Raw genomic sequence first — 22,029 nt, 5'->3', positions numbered from 1 at the left:
CATTTTTACCTAAAACATTTAAAATACGACACTTGTTAAAATAAAATAAAAAAATTAACATCAAAAACCCAAAATCCCTTTTATTGAACAAAGATCAAAAGCGGTAGATGAACAACTAAACGCTTTTTTGCAAGCATCGGTCAACATCAATCATCTTCCTTTGTATATGAGACCTCGTATCAGAGATGTTTCAGATAAACTCCGACCTAACCGAGCCTCCTTCGACGACGGAGAAACAAAGTTTCACCGGAAACATCTTCCGCCTCTCAGGACCATGTTCGGTCGATGGCGGAAATGGACTGTTCTTGTGGCAGCGATCTGGATCCAAGCATCGACGGGAACCAACTTCGATTTCTCAGCTTACTCTTCCCATCTCAAATCAGTTCTCGGAATTTCTCAGGTGAGGTTAAATTACCTCGCCGTGGCTTCTGATTTGGGGAAAGCGTTTGGATGGTCGTCTGGGATTGCTTTAGGTTATTTCCCTCTCTCCGTCGTTCTTTTCGCTGCGGCGGCTATGGGATTTGTTGGTTACGGTGTTCAGTGGCTAGTCATCACCAACATCATCACTTTGCCTTATTCTCTGGTACATATATATAACTACTTGAATTCGAAAGATTCATACGAAATTCTTGTTAGTTTTTACTAAGATATTGTTGCTTCAAGGATCTGATTTGAATGTGGAATTGGTAGATTAGTTTGTTAGAATCGTGAGAGAACTGCATTTGATTTGGTTTAGTAATTGAATCTTTTCAACATGATAGGTGTTTCTCTGCTGCTTGTTAGCTGGATTAAGTATCTGTTGGTTCAACACAGCATGTTTCATCCTCTGCATTCGTCATTTCCCGAACAATCGTGCTCTCGCCTTATCTTTAACGGTAAGCTTCAATGGAATCAGTGCAGCATTGTACTCCCTTGCTTTCAATGCAATTAACCCGTCGTCGTCCAATCTATACCTTCTGCTGAACTCTCTGGTTCCCCTTGTTGTTTCCTTTGCTGCTCTTTACCCAGTTCTTACTAAACCGTCTCTAGATACTACTCCGGACTATGATTCCCGCAGACATGACTCCCATGTGTTTACCATTTTGAATGTTTTAGCTGTCATTACGAGTTTCCACCTTCTCCTATCTAGTTCCAGTACTTCATCAGCGCGTTTGAATTTCATTGGAGCTGTCGTCCTTCTGGTTTTCCCCTTGTGTGCTCCTCTTCTCGTTTATGCTCGGGATTACTTTCTTCCGGTCATTAACGCTCGTTTAAACCATGAAAGCTCTGGCTATGTTATGCTTAACATAGATGAGCTCAAGAACCAAAAAACGTCCGTTTCCAGCAAAACCGGGTATGAACATATGGGGACTGCTAAGGAAGGGAACACAGTGAGGCTCGGTGATGAACATTCGTTTCGATTGCTCATAAGTAGATTGGAGTTTTGGTTATACTACATTGCGTATTTCTGTGGTGGCACAATTGGCCTTGTTTACAGCAACAATTTGGGACAGATTGCTCAGTCTTTGGGACAAAACTCTACTACACTAGTCACAATCTACTCTTCATTCTCCTTCTTCGGTAGATTGCTCTCTGCCGCACCAGATTTTATGCACAAGTAAGTTTCATTTTAGATTAAGGAATGTCTTAATGTGAAATTGAAATAACATATTCTCATCAAGAATATTGGATCTTGCAGGAGATTTCGTTTAACAAGAACCGGCTGGTTTGCAATCGCACTCTTACCAACTCCAATCGCTTTCTTTTTACTAGCGGTATCATCCTCACAACAAACAGCATTGCAGACCGCAACCGCATTAATCGGTCTGAGTTCAGGTTTCATATTCGCAGCCGCAGTCTCCATAACATCTGATCTCTTTGGACCCAATAGCGTAGGTGTTAACCACAACATTCTCATCACAAACATACCAATCGGCTCACTCTTATACGGTTACATCGCTGCCTCCATTTACGAAGCCAACGCAAGCCCCGATATAACACCAATAGTGTCTGACTCAATCGTTTGCATCGGAAGAGATTGCTACTTCAAAACGTTTGTGTTTTGGGGTTGCTTGTCTATCCTCGGCGTCGTCTCAAGTCTGTCACTGTACATACGAACCAAACCGGTTTATCACCGGCTTGAACAAGACAAGGTTTCATTAACATCATCGTACAAGGATCTTGATCCATTGTAAATCAAATCTGTAACACAAAGAAACCACAGAAAAGATAATTAGTGGAACTTATTGAGAGAAAGACACCAGTTTTTGCTTACATATTATATGAATAGAATCTTAAATTAAAATTGTCTTTAATAAAGTAATTAGATTAAAGCTTAATCACACATTTTGTGGGTTAGTCATCAAAATTGACGCGCACAGAATCGGAGCCAACGTAACTGACAAAATCATGAATTAGCCGTTGTGACGACTTTTATCATTTTCTTTCTCTCTCACTCTTATTTCTTTCGTCTCCACCAAAAAGCAAAAAATAAACCCTAAGAAGCTTGATCTCATCGATAATGGCGGATTTTGGGTATTTTTCAGATACAGACGATTCAGCAGTGGAAGAGCTAATTTCGCAAGCGAAGGAGCTTTCTGATTTGGAGCAAGTAGCTGCTATCAATTGTTCTGGATTCACCGATTCTACTCTTCCAGATGATCTCGAATCTCGCTTCCGTCGCCTCAAATCTCTTCCAGCTGCTCCACGACACGAACCGGTATCTTCATCTTCTTCGATGAATAGGCAGAAGCCTCTCTCACATTCCAAAAGCGTGAATGTGAATTTCTCAGGAAATCGAAGAAATCCAGGTAAAAAAACTGGCTCTGTGAGTTTATCTGATGAAGATTCGAGTAATCTCTCGAGAAAAAAACGTGATCTGGATTTGAAATCGAGTTCTCAAGCTGAGCTTGTCTCTAATGGAAGTGGAGATTTCTCAGATTCTGGAAACATCAGTGAGAGTAAAATTCTCTCGCCAGTGAAACAACAAACGAAGAAGAAGCTTCCTAAAGAGAAACGAAGAATCGTATCACCATCTTCATCATCGTCAATCGATTTAGCTACACCACCATCAACAGATTCAGAACCAGAAAAGAAATCGAAACCGAAATCAAAGTCGTCATGGTTCGATAAGTTATCTCCGTCGAAACTCATCGGATCCATTTGGCGTTCTTCACCGAAAAAATCAACAACCAACAAGAAGAATCTCAAAAACTGTAAATCATTTGGTGCTGCTACTTACTCTTCTGGTCGAGAGAGGAACGTTGATTTCGATGAGTTTTTATCTGATTTGAATGCGTTTCCAGTGGAAGATCAAAGGAAAATGTTGAAGAAAGCGCTTAAGGAACAACAGAAGATGAGGAAAGAAGCAGCTGAGATCATTAAAATGGCGAAACATGCATCAGCTAGATTCGATTTTGATGATTGAGAGATTTGGGAAATGTGCAATTTGGGTTTATCTGGTTTTGTTGTTTTGGTTATTTAGTTTTGAGTCCGGTTTGAAGAAATGCTTCATAGATATATAAATGTAACCAGAAATATAAATAAATCATAACTAAGTAGTATTATATTTTTGTTAAGCTTAATTATTTCAATTCCAAGTCTTTCCTAAGAATTTGTTGAAAATTTATAATTTACGTTACACTTTGTAAAATCAGAACGATCCAATTCACAAGATTAATGCTACGACTCTGTTTTTTTCTTTAAAAATAAATCAATAATCATCTCCACTAAACCTCTCAATAACTTAGCAGTCTTAATGAAATTTAAAGCTAATCTATCAATCACATTCTCACCACGTCGCCAAACTCGTTGCCGTTTCAATCTTTTCAAGTTCCCTTTCATGCTGTTTATAAACCCTTGCACTCTTTCACTCACAGACTCACTACAAGTCTACACCACAAACTTACCAAATCATCCAAAAATGGCAACCAAAACTTTTCTCTACTGTTCTCTCTTAGCCATCAGCTTCTTCTTTGCTTCCAATTCTTCAGCTAACCGAGAGAACTTAACCGTCGAGCTAATCCACCGTGACTCTCCTCATTCTCCACTCTACAACCCTCACCACACTGTCTCTGACCGTCTCAACGCTGCTTTCCTCCGATCAATCTCACGTTCTCGCCGTTTCACAACCAAAACCGATCTCCAATCCGGTTTAATCTCAAATGGCGGCGAATACTTCATGTCCATCTCAATCGGTACTCCACCGTCGAAAGTTTTCGCCATTGCTGACACGGGAAGTGACCTAACTTGGGTCCAATGTAAGCCATGTCAACAATGTTACAAACAAAACAGTCCACTCTTCGACAAGAAGAAATCTTCCACCTACAAAACAGAATCTTGCGATTCAAAAACCTGTCAAGCCTTGTCCGAACACGAAGAAGGATGCGACGAATCTAAAGACATCTGCAAATACCGTTACTCTTATGGAGATAATTCGTTTACCAAAGGAGATGTTGCGACCGAAACAATCTCCATTGATTCTTCCTCTGGCTCCTCTGTTTCTTTCCCCGGTACTGTCTTTGGTTGCGGCTACAACAACGGTGGTACATTCGAAGAAACCGGATCCGGAATCATCGGACTCGGAGGTGGTCCATTATCGTTAGTTTCCCAGCTTGGTTCTTCCATAGGGAAGAAATTCTCGTATTGCTTGTCACACACGGCAGCTACAACAAACGGCACAAGCGTCATAAACCTAGGAACCAACTCGATACCTTCCAATCCAAGCAAAGACTCCGCTACGCTCACTACACCCTTAATCCAAAAAGACCCCGAGACTTACTATTTCTTGACACTCGAAGCAGTCACCGTCGGCAAAACCAAGCTTCCATACACCGGAGGAGGATACGGATTAAACGGGAAATCATCAAAGAGAACCGGAAACATCATAATCGATTCCGGTACAACCCTTACCCTTCTCGACTCAGGATTTTACGATGACTTTGGTACGGCCGTGGAAGAATCAGTAACCGGAGCAAAGCGTGTGAGTGATCCACAAGGGCTTTTAACACATTGTTTCAAATCCGGAGACAAAGAGATCGGTTTGCCGGCGATAACAATGCATTTCACGAACGCCGACGTGAAGCTGAGTCCGATAAACGCGTTCGTGAAACTAAATGAAGATACAGTGTGCTTGAGTATGATTCCGACAACTGAAGTTGCTATATACGGAAACATGGTTCAAATGGATTTCCTTGTTGGCTATGACTTGGAGACCAAAACGGTATCGTTTCAACGCATGGATTGCTCCGGGAACTTATGAAGCAAACGTTGCCGTTAAGAGCTAGCGTTTTTATTATCTGATATTCATAATTATTGCAATGTAATGAATATTCAGTATAAATAATATCTCTACTTACTAAATTAAATTTCTTCCTAAAATCAAATAGCCATATTTAGGTCTAGGCACGAAGCAGATATCCGGAAAAATTGTGATATTTGTTATTCGATTCGTTTTAACGAATACTTGATTTTGTGATTTGCTTTGCTTCGAAAATTTCCGGATATCCGGAATTTCGAATATCCGGAATTTTTTGTGATATTTGCGGATATCCGCTTTGATACATTTAAATATTAAAAAAAATTTGTATACTATATAACCATATCAGATATTCAAAGTTTTTATTAAACATGCTTTCAAAATAAGTTTTAAATACCAAACACAACCGTTGTTGGTATCATCGGTCAGCAAAATGTTATCAAACTAATTCCAAAAACTAAAACCTATAGTTTTTGATGCCATTGATCAAAACATAACATGAAAAAAAAATGAACAAACAAATATCTTAACATAAAAACATAAAATGGCAACAATACACAAACTATTTATGATATCTATATATAGATATAACTATATTTTTAATATATATAAAAAGATACGGATCGAAGTGGATATTCGATTTTTTAAAAAACAATATTCGTTATTTGATTCGGTTTTTACGAATACTACATTTTCCTATTTGTTTTGGTCCAAAATCTTACGGATATTTGGATTTTTCGAATCAAATCAAATCAAATACCGAATCGAAGCGGATCGAACGAATATTTTGCCCGGCCCTAACCATATCAGTTACAGTCCAAAAAAGTGACCGAAGAAATTGACTAGTATTTTAATTTATTTTGACAGCAATTGACTAATTATATAAGTCTTAAATTTATTTTATTGTTATGAAAGTTATATGATAACCTCATGTTGAAAACGATATTCGCCAAATAAACAAAGAAATGAAGATAATAATATTTTTTGACATGCGGTCCAATAAATAATTGCCATTAAAATAGACAGAATAATAAGCTTTCGTTAATTAAAGACGATTAAGGAAAAATATAAAAATGAAACATCATTAAAAATAAAAATAAAGTTAAAGAAGTACAAAATTGAAGACCACTCAAAAAGAAAGTGTTGAAACCAAAGGAGTTAGCTTCTTCAACTTTCTCCACTAATTCATTCCATTGTCGTTACCTTTTTGTTTCTCAGACTGTTACCTTACCTGTAAAGAAGAGAGTTAAAGATCTATTGCAAAAAAACTCAACCTTTAATCTCTCTGCTTCTTCTAATTAAGTAATTTCAACTACCCTTTTGGCGAAACCTCTCGATCTATTGGTTTGGTACTGAAGAAACCGACTTGAGTCTGATTTGTTTTTGGTGAAAGCCATGGAAGCTATAAGAAAGCAAGCTGCGAAGCTCAGAGAGCAAGTCGCGAGGCAACAGCAAGTGGGTTTCTTTCTGCTTGTAATAGATTTCTGTGTTCTTAGATTTATATGTCTGGTTACTGAGAAGAATTTGTTGTATGGATTTCTAATAAAGGTGGAATCTTTGAAGTGGTTGATGGTTAATTTATAGTCTTGGGGGTAGATAGGATTGTTGAGGTATGAATTGGTTATAGTTAGGTGAAAAGTATGGGACTTTTTTCTTGTTTTAGACATAGATTTTGCCTTTTTTGTTTTGATTTTAGGTTTAGATTACCTTCTAATAATATCAGACAAGATTGTGTTATTTGTGTAGGTTTCTTTATTTGTATTAAAAAAATAATCTGGTTTTTGTGCAGGCGGTTTTGAAGCATTTAGGGCATGTTAATGCTGATGCTGTTGTTGTTGATGAAGAAGAGCTTCATTGTCATCAGAAACTTCAAGATCTTTATAGCTCTACTAAAGCTGCTAAGGTAAAGATATTTTAGGTTTTTTGTTGAGGCTTTCTCGGATAATAATCTCTTTAGTTTTGGCTTATCAAAGTTGTTCTGTTCATAGCGTTTGCAAAGGAACATTGTTCGTGGACTCGAAGGTTTCATTGCGACTGGCACAAAGGTTGTTGAGATAGGTATGTTCTTGTTTCCTACTTCATCTCATATAGTGCTTCTTGGAATCACATTTGTAATGGTGTATGTCCATAGGGTTGAAGTTTGCTGAAGATTTCAAGAAATATGGAGATGAGAATCCTGATGCTAATACTCCTCTATCAAGAGTCGCACATCACTTTGGGACCTCTTACAAGTCGGTGGAAGGCGAGAGGGAAACTCTCCTCGGAGTTCTTAGTGAGCAGGTAAATTTCTTGGAACGTTTATATATTATTCTCTAATCTTTACCGGGCAGGGTCTGTCAAGAGAACTTTGTGAGTGTAGTTACAGTAATTTGATTTGTGTAGGTTTGTGAGCCAATTCGTACAATGATATATAGTGCGCCTTTGGAGGATGCTCGGCATTTGGTGAATCACTATGACAGGCTGAGACAAGAAGTCGAAGCTCAGGTAAAGTCTTGTTGAACTTCTCTTTTGTTTGTTTTGAGGCACCTTGAATTTCTTGCGGCATTTAAAGCTTTCGATTAACAGGCAACTGATGTACTGAGGAGAAGATCAAAGTTGAAGGAATCTGATATTTCTGAAGAAGCCTACATAAAACTTAAGAATTCTGAATCGAGATTGGCTGAGCTCAAATCAAGTATGAAAACTCTTGGTAAAGAAGCTACTAAGGCCATGTTGGAAGTCGACGATCAGCAGCAGAACGTAACTTCTCAGCGCCTCCGTGCTCTGGTAAATCTCCTTTCAAAGCTCATGATTGTTTACATGTCCCTGGATTGGATATGAAATGAAATTACCAACGCAGGTTGAAGCTGAAAGATCATATCATCGTAATGCTCTTGATATCCTCGACAAGCTACATTCCGAGGTCAGTAACTTTCTCTATTTATATACTTCAGATAATGACTACATACACTTAGTTACGTGAGCTGGTTGCCTTCTTCTTATTCAGATGATTGCTGAGGAAGAAGCTATAGGATCATCACCAAAGTCACTACCTTTACATATAGAGGATAGTGCTTCTCTTCCCCAACAAGAACCGAATTCAAATTCCTCAGGAGAGATCAAATCAAATCCCTTGGGAAAGATCAAAGCAAGTCGTCGAGAAGAAATCAAGTCTAATCCCCAAGAAGTAACCAAACCTAGTCCCAAGGACGAAATGAAGTCCAGTCCACAAGAAGAAACCAAATCCAATCATCAGAAAGAAATTAAGTCTAGTCCACAGGAAGAGATCAAGAAGTCCAATGGGTCTGATGATCATCACAATCATCAACTTCTCAGCCAGAATGATTCCTACTTTCTTGCAAAGGTAATACCTTTCAAAATACTTAACTTGGTTAGAGTGTGATTATACAAATCCTGAGGAACAAGAGTTAATGTTTTCTTGTTTCAACAGGTTGTGCACCCGTTTGATGCTCAAGCCCCAGGGGAACTCAGTCTCGCTGTCGATGATTATGTAATTGTGCGACAGGTATTTCCTGCCACACCCTTTCAACAATACATACAAAACAGTGAAAAAAAATGATTTAACAATCTTGTTCTGTTTGATGAAACAAATTCAGGTGGCTGGTACAGGCTGGTCAGAAGGAGAATACAAAGGCAAAGCTGGATGGTTTCCGTCTGCGTACGTAGAGAAACAAGAGAAAGCTCCGGCAAGCAAGATCGTGGAATCAAACTCCAAGCAACAGTGATGCCCTTTCTTTAACATATACATACCAAAAAGTATGTGTAAGATATGATTGTGTTTCTCTTCCTTCTTACCTATCATCGTAAGTAAAGATATGTTTTCGACGAGTAAATATGATCTTGTAAGAGTAATGATTTGTGTGTTTTCTTCCTTTTTTCTTATGTATCAACATGAGTCTAACTCTAGACTCTTGAATCATTTCTTTACGCAGTTGTGAGAATCCTGTTTTATCTTTTGTTAGATACAATCCTCTGTTTCTTCTGTAATTTACTCTGATAATGATAATGATCTTTTCTTTTTCAGTAAAATTTGATTTTTAAAAAATAAAGGATGGAACTTTGAATAATAAGACTCTCTTTCTCTACAAAGTTCACAACTTTACATTCTCATTATCTCATATCATCCCCTAAAGAGACATGAACATGAGTTTGTTACAAACTCCATCACTTCTTATGTACAATAAGATGCTCAAATCTCTTGCTGATGGTAAAAGTTTCACGAAAGTTTTGGCTTTGTTCGGTGAATTGCGAGGACAAGGATTGTATCCTGATAATTTCACGTTACCGGTTGTTCTAAAGTCAATTGGTCGTTTGAGGAAGGTTATAGAAGGTGAGAAGGTTCATGGTTATGCTGTGAAAGCTGGGCTTGAGTTCGATTCTTATGTATCTAATTCACTCATGGGAATGTATGCTTCATTGGGTAAGATAGAGATCACACATAAAGTGTTCGATGAAATGCCTCAACGAGATGTTGTTTCTTGGAATGGGTTGATTTCTAGTTATGTTGGTAATGGGAGGTTTGAGGATGCCATTGGTGTGTTTAAGCGGATGAGTCAGGAGAGCAATTTGAAGTTTGATGAAGGTACAATTGTGAGCACTCTTTCGGCTTGTTCGGCTTTGAAGAATCTTGAAATTGGTGAAAGGATTTATAGGTTTGTTGTTACAGAATTTGAAATGAGTGTTAGGATTGGGAATGCGTTGGTGGATATGTTCTGTAAATGTGGGTGTCTCGATAAGGCTAGAGCGGTTTTCGATTCGATGAGAGACAAGAATGTTAAGTGTTGGACTAGTATGGTTTTTGGGTATGTTAGTACTGGTAGGATTGATGAGGCTAGAGTTTTGTTTGAGAGAAGTCCTGTAAAGGATGTTGTTTTGTGGACAGCTATGATGAATGGGTATGTTCAGTTTAACCGGTTTGATGAGGCATTGGAACTGTTCAGGTGCATGCAAACTGCGGGAATTAGGCCGGATAATTTCGTGCTAGTCTCTCTCTTGACAGGTTGCGCGCAAACGGGAGCTTTAGAGCAAGGAAAATGGATTCATGGGTACATAAATGAGAACAGGGTTACAGTAGATAAAGTAGTTGGTACTGCTCTTGTAGACATGTATGCAAAATGTGGATGCATTGAGACAGCTCTAGAGGTTTTCTATGAAATAAAGGAGAGAGACACAGCTTCGTGGACATCACTTATCTACGGTCTTGCGATGAACGGGATGTCAGGAAGAGCGCTGGACTTGTATTACGAAATGGAAAATGTTGGTGTTAGACTAGACGCTATAACATTTGTCGCGGTTTTAACAGCTTGCAATCATGGTGGATTTGTAGCAGAAGGCCGTAAGATTTTCCATTCGATGACCGAAAGACATAACGTCCAGCCTAAATCAGAGCACTGCAGCTGTCTGATTGACCTACTATGCAGAGCTGGTTTGTTAGATGAAGCAGAGGAATTGATAGATAAGATGCGTGGTGAAAGCGATGAAACTCTAGTTCCTGTATACTGTTCTTTACTTAGTGCTGCTAGGAACTATGGGAATGTAAAAATAGCAGAACGGGTAGCGGAAAAGCTTGAGAAAGTGGAAGTAAGTGATTCCAGTGCTCATACTCTGCTTGCAAGTGTATATGCATCTGCTAATAGATGGGAAGATGTAACTAATGTGAGAAGGAAAATGAAAGATTTGGGAATCAGAAAGTTTCCTGGTTGCAGCTCCATCGAGATTGATGGGGTTGGTCATGAGTTTATTGTTGGAGATGATCTATTATCACACCCAAAAATGGATGAGATCAACTCAATGCTGCATCAAACGACAAATTTGATGTTGGATTTGGAACATAAAGAAATTGATAGCTGAAACTTTCTTGTACATTCTCTAACTACTTCCCTTATCATTAACATTTGTTTCCCTGCTAATGAACCGGTTTTGAATCGATGTTGGTTTTGAATCGATATCAGCTTCTCTGTAACTGAATCAGGATTGATTGAGACTGAAGAAGAAGAAGATGAAGGAACATGGATTATTTCAAAAGAACATAAAGGCAGAGAGTAGTTTTTCTACAAAGGTCACAACTATACAATTCAATTTCATGTTCAAATAAAAGTTTTTATACCAAAAATCAGAACAAAAAGAGAAAGGGCTGAAAATGAATGGCTCGAATCTGGTAAAACTGGAGGGGCAAAGTAAATGGCAACACAACACAAAGACTCTGTTCCATTAACTGGAAAATTATGGCTCTTCGTTGGTATTTGCAGGTTTTCTCGGGGAGCAAAAACGGAAATCGAATAGCATTTGAAGGCTTTCCCCGGGAAACCGGACTCGGTTTACTTTTTTTCTCGAGGTTTCGACTGGTGGGTTTATGCAATTAATCAGAGCTGGAATCATAAAATTCGCTGGGACAAGGAGTCATGACCTCTGATTCAAGTAACTGGACAACCCGATGCATCGTTGGACGCTCTTCTGGACTCGGAGACACACACTGTGTTGCTATTGATAGTAGAGCGTCAAGGCTCTCCATCTGCATTCCTTCACAGTTTGGATCAACAATATCCCTTGGCCGTTTTTCGCTGATTAAGAACTTTAGCTGTAAATCATGAGTCAAAAGCTTTTTTAGTCAAGTTTGTCGTAACAAAATATCAGTATTGAAAAAGAATCTTATTTGCATACCCAACCAACAACGTTAAGGCCTTTCTCGATGAAGGAAGCATCGGTTGGTCTTTTCCCACTCAAGACTTCAAGAACCAAAACCCCAAAACTGTATACATCGGTTTTCTCAGTTGCTCTACCACTTTGCATATATTCTGTCAAATGGAAAAGTCTCAGCATTTGAAAGATCAAATCTTTATGTAAGTAAAGACTTTTAAAAGGCATATGTACCTGGAGCTAGGTACCCAAATGTGCCTGCAACAATGGTTGTGATATGAGATTCTTCGTCTTCCAACAACTTGGCTAGACCAAAATCCGATACCCGTGCCTCGAGATTGCCATCAAGCAAAATGTTGCTCGACTTTATATCACGATGTATAATCCGAGGAGAACAATCATGATGCAAATATGATAACCCTTTCGCAGCTCCTATGATGATATTTACGCGTGAATCCCAGTCCAATTGCTCGCCTCTCTCTACTAATTCAAGAACCAAACTTCTCAGTGAATCATTCATAATATGGAAGAGAGCCATAAAGAGCAGATTGATCATACCATGAAGTGCTTCATCAAGGCTACCACCGGGCAAGTAATCATATAACAGTAGCTTTGATGTTGGTGAATTGCAATATCCACGTAGATTCACGAGGTATCGGTGTTTGATGCTCCCAAGAATCTCAAGCTCCCGCTCAAAAAACCGATCAAACCCTTCGTTTAACTTTAGAATTCTCTTCAATGCAAAGACTTTGCCATCATCCATGGCCAGCTTATACACCGTTCCAAAGCCTCCACATCCAATTATGTGCTCTTCATTCAACATTTCCAGCTTCTTAATGATATCTTTGGAAGAGTAAGGTAAATCTCCGTGGAACATCACAATAGACGCACCTGAATTGAAAAAGTCACAATGAAGATTTAGGAGATAGAGAAAAATATGAAATTTCCCAATATTTAACGAGATAATATCTGTACAAAAAAAATCAATACGGCTCACCTCCACCAACATCCTTTGCAAGGCTTTTAATCTCGACTTTACCGAGCTTTTTATATAGAAAGCATCCCCAGAAACACATGAGTGCAACTAGGAGTAGCGCACCTACAGTTGCTGATGCGCTAATCAGCAGCTTACCAGAGTTTTTCTTTTGATTTTGACCTATAAAGTATAAGACACCAAATAAATATAACTTTACTGATAGAGAGCCACAACAAAACCTGTATATCACAAGAAATTCATAATTGCTTTTACCTGATTGAGAATGTGATGAAGGGTTTCCACTATCATCTTGGCACACGACATCAACATGCTTTCCACACAAGTTAAGATTTCCAATGAAGCTGTAGTAGTAACGCATCAGTTTGAGAATCATATAATTTCAGTCGCACTGATACAATCTAGCTAAATAGTTATGTGGTTCAAAAAATCATCTCGAATATAAGCGAAATATGAAAGATCAGCTGTATAAATGTAACTTTAGAGGATTGACAAAAAAAAAAAAAAAATGTAACTTTAGAGGCTTTATTTTTCTATCCCTACAAGAAGAAAAGGGTGTTTATTGTCTTACGAGTTCTTAGAAAATCCAGAGAGCACTCCGTCTGAAGGTATTTGCCCCACCAGGAAGTTGTTCGAGACATTGCTTCATAAGACAAACGAAACAGAAAGATTCACAGGACTGCAATATGATAAATTACAGCGGAAGTTAGAGATTAAGGTGCTCACAAGTTACTAAGCTTTTTTAACTGCCCAAGCGAAGCAGGGATAGGTCCACTGAGAGTGTTGCTTGACATGTCCCTTGAAAATAAAATAAAAAAGTCAAAAGTCAGTTTTAGTAGAGAAAAGAGAACAATCAATATGTGAATCTGAAGTAAACAATACATTATCATGCTTTTCAAATTGCTCACCAAGAGTTTAGGTATAACTAGTTCTGAATATAATGTGCATGAGAAGACATTATGCAGTCAACCATATGTTACCATGATCCTAGATGGTGATAGAAGTAAATGAAAACAAAAAACAAATAGATATTGCATACACTAAAAGAAGGATGCACTTGCAAGTACGTATAGGGAAGAGAAAAAAACATACAGCTTTTGAAGGCCAGGCAGGTCTCCCATTTCAGCTGGGATTGGTCCAGTGAAGTAGTTACTCTGCAAGTGACTGCAAAACCAGTTGGACAATTTTGATGACCATAAGCAACTGGAATTGGTCTCTCAGAAACCATGTGGAATCAGTATAAAATCCTGGAAAAGCGCTTACATTTCCTCCAATGCTGTGCAATTTCCCAATGCTGTAGGTATTGCTCCATATAAAGCATTGTTGTGAAGCATTCTGCAATGACACACAGATGATCAGAATCGAAGTACTCTCTTAAGCAATAAAAATGAATAAGGCTAGAGAGCACATACAAAAGCCTTAAATGGTCCAACTTTCCAATATCAGGAGGTAAAGGTCCCATTATTTTGTGATAAGTAAGATTCCTGCGAAACAAGAGTATTAGGGAGCACAAATACTGAAGAGAAAACCAGTAAACCTTGACAAGTTTGAAAACTTACAAGGTTATAACTCTTTTCGTTTTTGCATCACATGTCACTCCGTTCCAGTTACATGGATCTGGATCTTCCGGTCTCCACTGATGGATGAAACTATCTGATCTAGTAACTGCATTTCTGAAGCTCAGAAGCGCCTCGCCTGAAGAATGGAAACAAGCAATAAAGGATTAAAGCTCAATAAAAGGTCCAGGACGCTATGAATAGTAATAGTTGATTCATATCGACGTACCGTCAGGACTAATCGCTTGACTTTCATTAGATAGTGAGCAAAGCAACGAGATCAAAAGAAGCCATGAGCAGCAGCTTTTCATCTCACAGATGCCCATCATGGCACTGTCCAAGCATAATATAACTACTACCAATCATTTGAAAAGAACAGCCTCTTGGTTGTCAGTTATTAGTTGATTCCATGTCTATGTTCAAGTAAGAAACTAGACTCCTGAAAAACAAAGGAAAGCCCACAAAACTAATTGTCAATTACACTACACATTAAGCTCAGTCTCCACACAACTTATGCATGCTCTCATCTACATTTTGAGTACTCAAAACAGTGAAATTGCCTCACAAGAACCAATACACACTTTCCAATTGCTAAAATCAGAAAACGAGAGCTAAATTCGGCCAACAATCTCAAAATCATCATCAACAAAAGAGCTCAAAAACAGCTCTAGCTTAACATAGATTACGAAATTCCCAGATACCATCCAATCCTATAACACAATAACAACTGAAGATTCGAACAATATAACAAATCCAAAAAACGATTCAGCAAAAGACCCAAAACCCCACTCTTTCCAACAATATCAAAGGTTATAGCTTTAAAAGCAAACAGAATTAGTAAGAATTATAAGAACCTCTAAAAATGGATCCGAGAGGAGGAAGAATTGAGACAGAGGAAGAAGAAGATGACTAATTTGAGCTGTAAAGCAAAAAAAAAAAAATATAACTTAAGGAGAAGATAAAAAAAACAAAAAAGGAATCGACTTTTTATTTTGTTTGTGTGATTTATGGTAAGAGTGAAGAGAGAGAAAACTAGAGTGAGAGAGAGAGAGTGTGTGAAGAAGAAGAAGATGCTTTCTTCTCCAAAGCATACGACCAATGAGAAGAAACGAAGTGGGTCTCGCACGTGCCGATCTTGACCTCCCACACGTGTCAACCGACGCTTTCTTCATAAAACCCAATTATTATTGCCAGCTAGACCTTAGCTAAGCCTAATCTCTACAATGGTCGAAATCATTGGGCCCATTTTTAAGGCCCATTACGGTATAAGCCCAGCGGTTTGATTGAACCGGTTTGAGATTAGAAGCCATTGTTGTCCGTTGTTTCACCATCGCGTTATATCGATGGCTACGGCGGCGATTATTTCCGTGAAACCGCCGGCGAGCTTCTACTGCGGAGGAAACCGACGCGACGGAGGAAGGGGAATCACCATTGCACGAGTTTCTCGAGACGAACGGTTTCATGAGAGGATCGTTGGTCTCTCTGCCTCGACCGTGTTGTTCATCGGTTTAAGTAGCCTCCGCGTCTGTTCTCCGGCCTCCGCTCGAATACTACCACCGCCGATTGTCGTTACAGAGAATGAAATCAACACAGAAACTGTAGCTGGTGCGTGAAATTGAACATTTTCGTCACTCTTGGGATTTCGATGGATTTGAATTTTGTGTTCCAATGGAATGTTTTTGCAGGTGAAGAGAATCTAAATGAAGTTGAAGATGAAGAAAAACTGGAAGCTGATTTCGAAGCGTACAAGTCTAAAGTGTATTCTCTTACTGTCCCGCTAAAACTCGTTGCCTTGCGTGGCTCAGTGCCACCATCATGGATCAAGGTTTTAGTTTCACTTGTCTGTGTTTCCATTTCTATTTTGAATCTTAAGCTTATAGTTGAAAATGTATGTTGTTGGATTCTGTGAATGGAATTTAGGAGTTTATGAGCTCACAAGGGAAGAGAGTGAGGTTAAAGACTCAGTTTCGAGGAAATCTTGAAGAGATCTTTTTCGATCTATCGAAACCAAGTAAGAATGGAAAAAAGGGGGCTGCTTCAACTGCAGCAGCTGATATGATCAGCATTGGTGATTCTTGGCTTAGTTTTGCTATTAAGGAAAAGCTAATTGAGCCAATGAAAGGGATAGAAGATCAAGACTGGTATAAAGGCTTGAGTGATAAATGGAAGGTGAGAATTTAAATCAGTGGTTTAACAATATGAATATGAGTCTTTTTGAAAGAACACTAGCTTGAGAGATTTTAATAGGCATAATCTTTCATGTGTTTTGTTTTCGTACTCTGCTAGCTTGGGAATGTTCATAGGGTTCATTTCATGACTTAGAAAGTCTCAGATTTATCTCCGCAGGAACTATGCGGGAGAAAAAGCTCCTGACGGTGAAACGTGGGCTGTGCCATACCGCTGGGGCACCATGGTTATAGCATACAAAAAGAGCAAATTTCAGAATTATAAATTGGCACCGATAGAGGTTGGTATACTTTGTTGTTGCTAAATGCTGTCTTAGTGTTTTCCTATTTAAAAGAAGTGAATATCACTGAACATTTTGCTGAATTTAGGACTGGGCTGATCTGTGGCGACCCGAGCTTGCAGGAAGGATCGCAATGGTGAATTCTCCTAGAGAGGTTGTTGGTGCTGTTCTCAAATACATGAGAGCATCATACAATACGACAGACCTGGATTCACAAGTTCCTGGCGGAAGATTAGCAGTGGAGAAAAATCTGGCATCACTCATGAAACAGGTTATTACCTCTTTACTATCTCTCCATACCCTAAAGAGAACAGATGAGTTTAGGCTGACGTGTTTCACTCAACCTCTATAGTTATTGAGAAAAAATGACAATGGTGGCTGATCTTGTTTCCCCTTTTGCTTATAGATTAGACTATTTGATAGTAACAACTATTTAAAAGCTTTCAATGTCGGAGATGTCTGGGTCACTGTTGGTTGGAGCAGCGATGTTATCCCTGTCGCAAAACGTATGTCTAATGTTACAGTGATTGTTCCCAAATCCGGTGCCACCTTATGGGCTGATCTATGGGTAAGTTACCGTCGTAAAATCACTTAACCCTTCATCTGATATCTTGAATGCTTCTTGTTCTAAAGACGATATAACATATCTGGACACTAAACCGTGAAGCATAATTGTTTTTCAAGGCGATCCCGGCTGTTTCTGACTCTGGTAAAGAAGCAGAACAAAGAGGAGGACGAGTCCGAGGCCCATCTCCATTAATCAACCAGTGGATAGAATTCTGCTTGCAACCTGCAAGATCGTTACCATTCACACGGGAAGTAATTCCTGGTGCATCTCCTTCAGCTCTTGATGGTCCTCTGGTTACAGAACCCGAAAAAACAAAGAAAGACAGAACAAAACTGGACACAAACCTGGTCACAGGTGTTCCTCCTCCGGAGATCTTGTCTAAGTGTGAGTTCTTGGAACCTTTACCAGAGGCTACGCTATCGGAATATCGGCTTCTGATTGAAACTGTAAGGAAGCAAAGCCAAAGACCTGGCCTTGTGGAGAAACTAAAGGACATTGTTTCAATTAAGGTTCGAGGATTTAGGGCAAAGCTTGACTCCGAGATGAATAAGAACATTTGAGAGACGGACAAAAGTGGAAATGGAATCATTTGTATGATTACATAGAGCAACTTCATGTTGGTTAACATAAGGGGTTTTCTATCTCCTTATAACAGAGTATCATGTCATGAAGAGCCAGAGGCTGATCGCCTTTGCTCATGTTACTAGTTAGTCGTTAGTTCAAACACTATAGATGCCAAAACAAGTGTATAAATTAAATTAAACTACACAAAACGCCTAATATAACCTAACATTATTTAATTTATTGGCCATCTAAGAGGTAAATATCATGTAAAACGGTGTTAATGAATGCTTTGTTTTGAAAATGAACAAGGGAAAGTTAAATGTTCTTTTTCTTGGGACTATCAGCCCAACAATGAGCTATGAAGAGCCGAAGCGTTTTCACATTCCTCAAGTTTTCGTAATCAACGCGAGTCACATTCAAACACGTATTATATGCTTTTAAAGTGAGTGACTCTGCGTTTTCTCGATTCTGTTTACTTATAAAAGTTGTTGTGTGATAATTTTCTCTATCAAGTATGGTAGTGTGACACTCGGTTCTAGGATTTAGTCTCTCTTCATCCTCTGGTATTTCTGTTTTGGTTTGGTTGCAAGGAGACTTCATTAAGATCAATGGCAGACCAATATGAAAAGAGGATAACATGGACGATTAAGAATTTCTCCTCTTTGCAATCTCATGCAATTTATTTTGATATTTTTGTAGTTGGGGACACCAAATGGTAAAAACTTGTTCTCTTATGTTTGCTAATGTTTGCGTTTCATTTTAGGTTTACTTGATATTACCCTTTGCTTATTGGTTTTTGGTTTATGCTTGTAGGCATCTTCTGGCCTATCCCAAGGGATATGGTGATAGCATTAATAAATGTTTGTCTCTGTTTCTTGGTGTTCCTGATCCTGATGATTTGCCTTCTGGTTGGAAAAGACACATCATATATCGTCTTACTGTTGTTAATCAAATGTCGGAGAAACTCTCCAAACAGGAAGGTGAGTTTTTCAACTTTTTTCTACCTTTGGTAGATTATGTTTCTAATTTAGGCGGACAAAGGAAAGTCAATATTTTATGGTTCTACTTGTCATGGACTCATAGGACTTGTGTTGTAGTGAGATCCTATGTATGTGTTGTGCAATCCTTGTTTTAACTAAATTTCTAAGTTTCGTGACTTTACAGTAGCACGGGGCGGGTTTTACCCGAGGTCTCTTACCTTCGGTTCCCAAGTAATGCTTCCACTTACAGAACTTTATGGTGGGTTTTTGGTTAGTGGCCAAGTCAAGATTGTTGCCGAGGTTGGTGTTCTTGAAGTTGTTGGCAAGTCAGATGTGTTAGAGGAAACTTTGTTAGTTAATGGAGGCATCAATGTCAATGGGTTTCAAGTTCTTCCTTCACAGGTAAGAAAAGTACTTGTAACTATATAATCCACTTCCTTGCACAAGCTGCATATATGGTTTAGTGTGTATGTTTTCAGGTCTCGAAAAACTCCTATCTGATATGGTTAAACTACTTATTAGTCCATGTTTCACTTGCAGGTAGAATCTGTGAACAATCTCTTCAAAAATCACCCAGACATTGCATCAAACTTCCGTCTGGAAAACACTCATCTAAGAACTACATACTTGAATAGCCTACTATGCTTGACTGAGCTTCTGTGCCAGTCCCCTCATAAACTCTCCAATGTTGATCTCGCCAATGCGCACTGTACTCTAACTTGTGTGACAAAAGCCGGTTTTAAGTTGGATTGGTTGGAAAAGAAACTGAAAGAGGTTGGTAAGACTCGGATGCAACAACTTGAACAAAATTTGAAGGACTTGAAGGAGAGTTTATGCTGGAGTTCTGACGATGAGGATGACCTGAGTCGATCTGTTAAGACTTAGCTGTTTGGATCTAATTGGTGTCTGGTCTGTTTGTTTTTCGTTTTAGTTCTGAGAACTTTGTCCTCTTAATCTTGGGTCACTGTTGGGTGTAGCAGCGACTTTATTCCTGTTGCAAAACGTATGTCTATGTTACAGTGATTATTCCCAAATTTGACATACAAGTTTTCTCTCACTTTATAACAAAATATCATGTCATGAAGAACAAGAGGCTGATCGCATTTGCTTATGTTACTAGTTAGTCGTTAGTTTCAACACTTTAGATGCCAAAGTCAAACCAAAGAGAAATGACAAAAGGAATAAAGAAGGTGAAACATTTGTAGAATTTAAAGTAAATAAATCGCCCAACGTTATTAAATGTATTGGCCATTAGCCTGATTATGTGATCTATGAGGTTAATAACATAATTTTATCAGATTTGGTTTAAAAAAATAAAGGAAGGAAATTTGGGGAGAAAACATTTAGAACGTCGGAACTCGCATCACTTAACAATCTCTCAGTATAAGTCATCTAAAACGGTGTTAGTGAATGTTTTGTTGGTGAAAGTCAAGTGTTTTTGAAAATGATTTACTTGGGACTATTAGCCCACCAATGAGCTATCAGGAGCCGAAGCGTTTTCACAATTCTCAAGTTTTCGTAATCAACACGATTCACATTCAAACCTATTTGACAGTGAAGTGACTCTACTTATAAAAGTTGTTGTGTGATATTATAAAGTTTTGTACATGCCACTCGGTTCTCGGATTTATTCTCTTTTCATCTTCTTCTAGTTCTTTTCTTAGGATTATTTTCTGGACGTTTGGTTGTGACTTGTGAGGAGTCTTCATCAAGAACAATGGAAGATCAATATGAAAAGAAGATAACATGGACGATTAAGAATTTCTCCTTTGTGCAATCTCAAGCAATTGATTCTGATATTTTCGTAGTTGGTGACTCCAAATGGTAAAAACTTGTTCTCTAATGTTTTGTAAGTTTACATTTCATTTTAGGTTTACCTGACATCACCCTTTGCTTATTGGTTTTTGGTTTATGGTTGCAGGCATCTTGTGGCCTATCCCAAGGGAAATGGTGAAAGTACTAATAAATGTTTGTCACTGTATCTGAATGTTGCGGATTTCCAATCTTTGCCTAATGGTTGGAAAAGACACATCAAATATCGCTTAACTGTTGTTAATCAAATGTCGGAGAAACTTTCCGAACAGGAAGGTGATTCTTTCTACATTTGCTAGTTTATGTTTCCAAGGTGGACAAAAGAAAGTGCATATTTTATGGTTCAGCTTGTCATGGACTCATATGGGACTTGTGTTGTATAGTGAGATTCTATGTATGCGTTGTGCAAACTGGTTTTGACTAAAGTTCTATGTTTCGTGACTTTACAGTAATACAAGGCTGGTTTTATAAAAACTTTCATATCTCTGGTTTCCAAACAATGCTTCCCCTTTCCAAACTTCTTGACAAAAATGGTGGGTTTCTGGTGAATGGTGATGTCAAGATTGTTGTCGAGGTAGGTGTTCTTGAAGTCGTTGGCAAATCAGATGTGTTAGAGGAAACTTTATTAGTTCATGAAAGCATCGATATCAATGGGTTTCAAGTTCTTCCTTCACAGGTAAGAAAAGTACCTGTAACTATATAACTTTACTTTCTTGTACAAGCTGCATATTTGGTTTGTGGGTATGGTTCAGGTCTCGAAAAAATGCTATCTGAGAAGGTTCGTCCATGTTTCCCTTGCAGGTAGAATCTGTGAACAATCTCTTTGAGAAGCACCCAGACATCGTATCAGAATTTCGTTCCAAGAACCCACTTATGAGAACAACATACTTGAATGACCTACTATGTTTGACTGAGATCCTGTGCGAGTCCTCTGAGGAACTCTCCACTGGTGATATGGCTAACGCGTATTCTACACTAACTTGTTTGAAAAAAGCGGGGTTTAAGTTGGATTGGCTGGAGAAGAAACTGAAAGAGGTTTGTGAGGCTCGGGTGCAAGAAATTGATGAAGAGTGGAAGGACTTGACGGACTTGAAGGAAAAGTTTTAGCTGGAGTTCTGACGATGAGGATGACTTGAATCGACTTTAGTCCGTTAAGAGTTTATATCTAATTGGTGTTCTGGTCTGTTTGTTTTTCGTTTTGGTTTTGAGAACAATG

The 22,029-nt window shown here is 38.6% G+C and overlaps 9 protein-coding genes across 12 annotated transcripts; 8 read left to right on the top strand and 1 right to left on the bottom strand.

The window, feature by feature from the left end:
- Positions 1–147: 147 nt before the first annotated feature.
- On the top strand, positions 148–2,193 carry NFD4 (Major facilitator superfamily protein). Its single transcript, NM_102886.2, has 3 exons — positions 148–583; positions 762–1,597; positions 1,679–2,193. The coding sequence occupies exons 1-3, from the start codon at positions 167–169 to the stop codon at positions 2,172–2,174; spliced, it is 1,749 nt and encodes a 582-aa protein (NP_174432.2). The 5' UTR covers positions 148–166; the 3' UTR covers positions 2,175–2,193.
- Positions 1,747–3,668, top strand: AT1G31460 (vitellogenin-2 protein). Its single transcript, NM_102885.3, has one exon. The coding sequence runs from the start codon at positions 2,501–2,503 to the stop codon at positions 3,404–3,406; it is 906 nt and encodes a 301-aa protein (NP_564380.1). The 5' UTR covers positions 1,747–2,500; the 3' UTR covers positions 3,407–3,668.
- A 208-nt stretch (positions 3,669–3,876) lies between these two features.
- On the top strand, positions 3,877–5,260 carry AT1G31450 (Eukaryotic aspartyl protease family protein). The gene has a single exon (NM_102884.2). The coding sequence runs from the start codon at positions 3,902–3,904 to the stop codon at positions 5,237–5,239; it is 1,338 nt and encodes a 445-aa protein (NP_174430.1). The 5' UTR covers positions 3,877–3,901; the 3' UTR covers positions 5,240–5,260.
- Positions 5,261–6,296: 1,036 nt separating this feature from the next.
- AT1G31440 (SH3 domain-containing protein) lies at positions 6,297–9,275 on the top strand. The gene is made up of 10 exons (NM_102883.5): positions 6,297–6,691; positions 7,026–7,139; positions 7,225–7,294; positions 7,368–7,516; positions 7,619–7,720; positions 7,802–8,002; positions 8,076–8,138; positions 8,223–8,579; positions 8,667–8,741; positions 8,833–9,275. Exons 1-10 carry the CDS (start codon positions 6,632–6,634, stop codon positions 8,959–8,961), a joined length of 1,320 nt encoding a protein of 439 aa, NP_174429.1. The 5' UTR covers positions 6,297–6,631; the 3' UTR covers positions 8,962–9,275.
- Positions 9,276–9,365: 90 nt separating this feature from the next.
- On the top strand, positions 9,366–11,199 carry AT1G31430 (Pentatricopeptide repeat (PPR-like) superfamily protein; the record flags this gene model as incomplete). 2 transcript variants are annotated; one of them, NM_001332963.1, is made up of 2 exons in its annotated part: positions 9,374–11,095; positions 11,188–11,199. In NM_001332963.1, one exon carries the CDS (start codon positions 9,374–9,376, stop codon positions 11,084–11,086), a length of 1,713 nt encoding a protein of 570 aa, NP_001319122.1. In that variant the 3' UTR covers positions 11,087–11,095; positions 11,188–11,199. The 2 variants fall into 2 exon arrangements, with proteins under 2 accessions (NP_174428.1, NP_001319122.1); NM_102882.2 differs by lacking the exon at positions 11,188–11,199 and having other exon boundaries at positions 9,366–11,175.
- Positions 11,196–15,511, bottom strand: FEI1 (Leucine-rich repeat protein kinase family protein). Of its 3 annotated transcripts, none has more exons than NM_001198193.1 (14): positions 15,277–15,511; positions 14,652–14,861; positions 14,426–14,561; positions 14,279–14,350; positions 14,130–14,201; positions 13,959–14,030; positions 13,593–13,664; positions 13,438–13,509; positions 13,122–13,210; positions 12,870–13,028; positions 12,431–12,763; positions 12,107–12,352; positions 11,897–12,030; positions 11,196–11,813 (listed from the first exon to the last, which is right to left on the bottom strand). In NM_001198193.1, exons 2-14 carry the CDS (start codon positions 14,749–14,751, stop codon positions 11,595–11,597), a joined length of 1,776 nt encoding a protein of 591 aa, NP_001185122.1. In that variant the 5' UTR covers positions 14,752–14,861; positions 15,277–15,511; the 3' UTR covers positions 11,196–11,594. The 3 variants fall into 3 exon arrangements, with proteins under 3 accessions (NP_001185122.1, NP_001320669.1, NP_174427.3); NM_102881.4 differs by having other exon boundaries at positions 11,232–11,813; positions 12,107–12,355; positions 15,277–15,493; NM_001332962.1 differs by having other exon boundaries at positions 12,107–12,355; positions 14,652–15,493.
- A 12-nt stretch (positions 15,512–15,523) lies between these two features.
- AT1G31410 (putrescine-binding periplasmic protein-like protein) lies at positions 15,524–18,294 on the top strand. Its single transcript, NM_102880.4, has 7 exons — positions 15,524–16,027; positions 16,108–16,247; positions 16,343–16,591; positions 16,755–16,889; positions 16,978–17,160; positions 17,296–17,457; positions 17,574–18,294. Exons 1-7 carry the CDS (start codon positions 15,766–15,768, stop codon positions 18,015–18,017), a joined length of 1,575 nt encoding a protein of 524 aa, NP_174426.2. The 5' UTR covers positions 15,524–15,765; the 3' UTR covers positions 18,018–18,294.
- A 255-nt stretch (positions 18,295–18,549) lies between these two features.
- AT1G31400 (TRAF-like family protein) lies at positions 18,550–19,886 on the top strand (the record flags this gene model as incomplete). Its single annotated transcript, NM_102879.2, has 4 exons — positions 18,550–18,736; positions 18,835–19,001; positions 19,186–19,403; positions 19,542–19,886. Exons 1-4 carry the CDS (start codon positions 18,630–18,632, stop codon positions 19,884–19,886), a joined length of 837 nt encoding a protein of 278 aa, NP_174425.1. The 5' UTR covers positions 18,550–18,629.
- Positions 19,887–20,718: 832 nt separating this feature from the next.
- AT1G31390 (TRAF-like family protein) lies at positions 20,719–21,929 on the top strand (the record flags this gene model as incomplete). The annotated part of the gene is made up of 4 exons (NM_102878.2): positions 20,719–20,825; positions 20,923–21,089; positions 21,263–21,489; positions 21,615–21,929. The coding sequence occupies 4 exons, from the start codon at positions 20,719–20,721 to the stop codon at positions 21,918–21,920; spliced, it is 807 nt and encodes a 268-aa protein (NP_174424.1). The 3' UTR covers positions 21,921–21,929.
- Positions 21,930–22,029: the final 100 nt, after the last annotated feature.

Source organism: Arabidopsis thaliana (assembly GCF_000001735.4).
Source record: "Arabidopsis thaliana chromosome 1 sequence".
Lineage (NCBI taxonomy): Eukaryota > Viridiplantae > Streptophyta > Magnoliopsida > Brassicales > Brassicaceae > Arabidopsis > Arabidopsis thaliana.
This window is presented reverse-complemented; position numbering and strand designations above follow the sequence as displayed.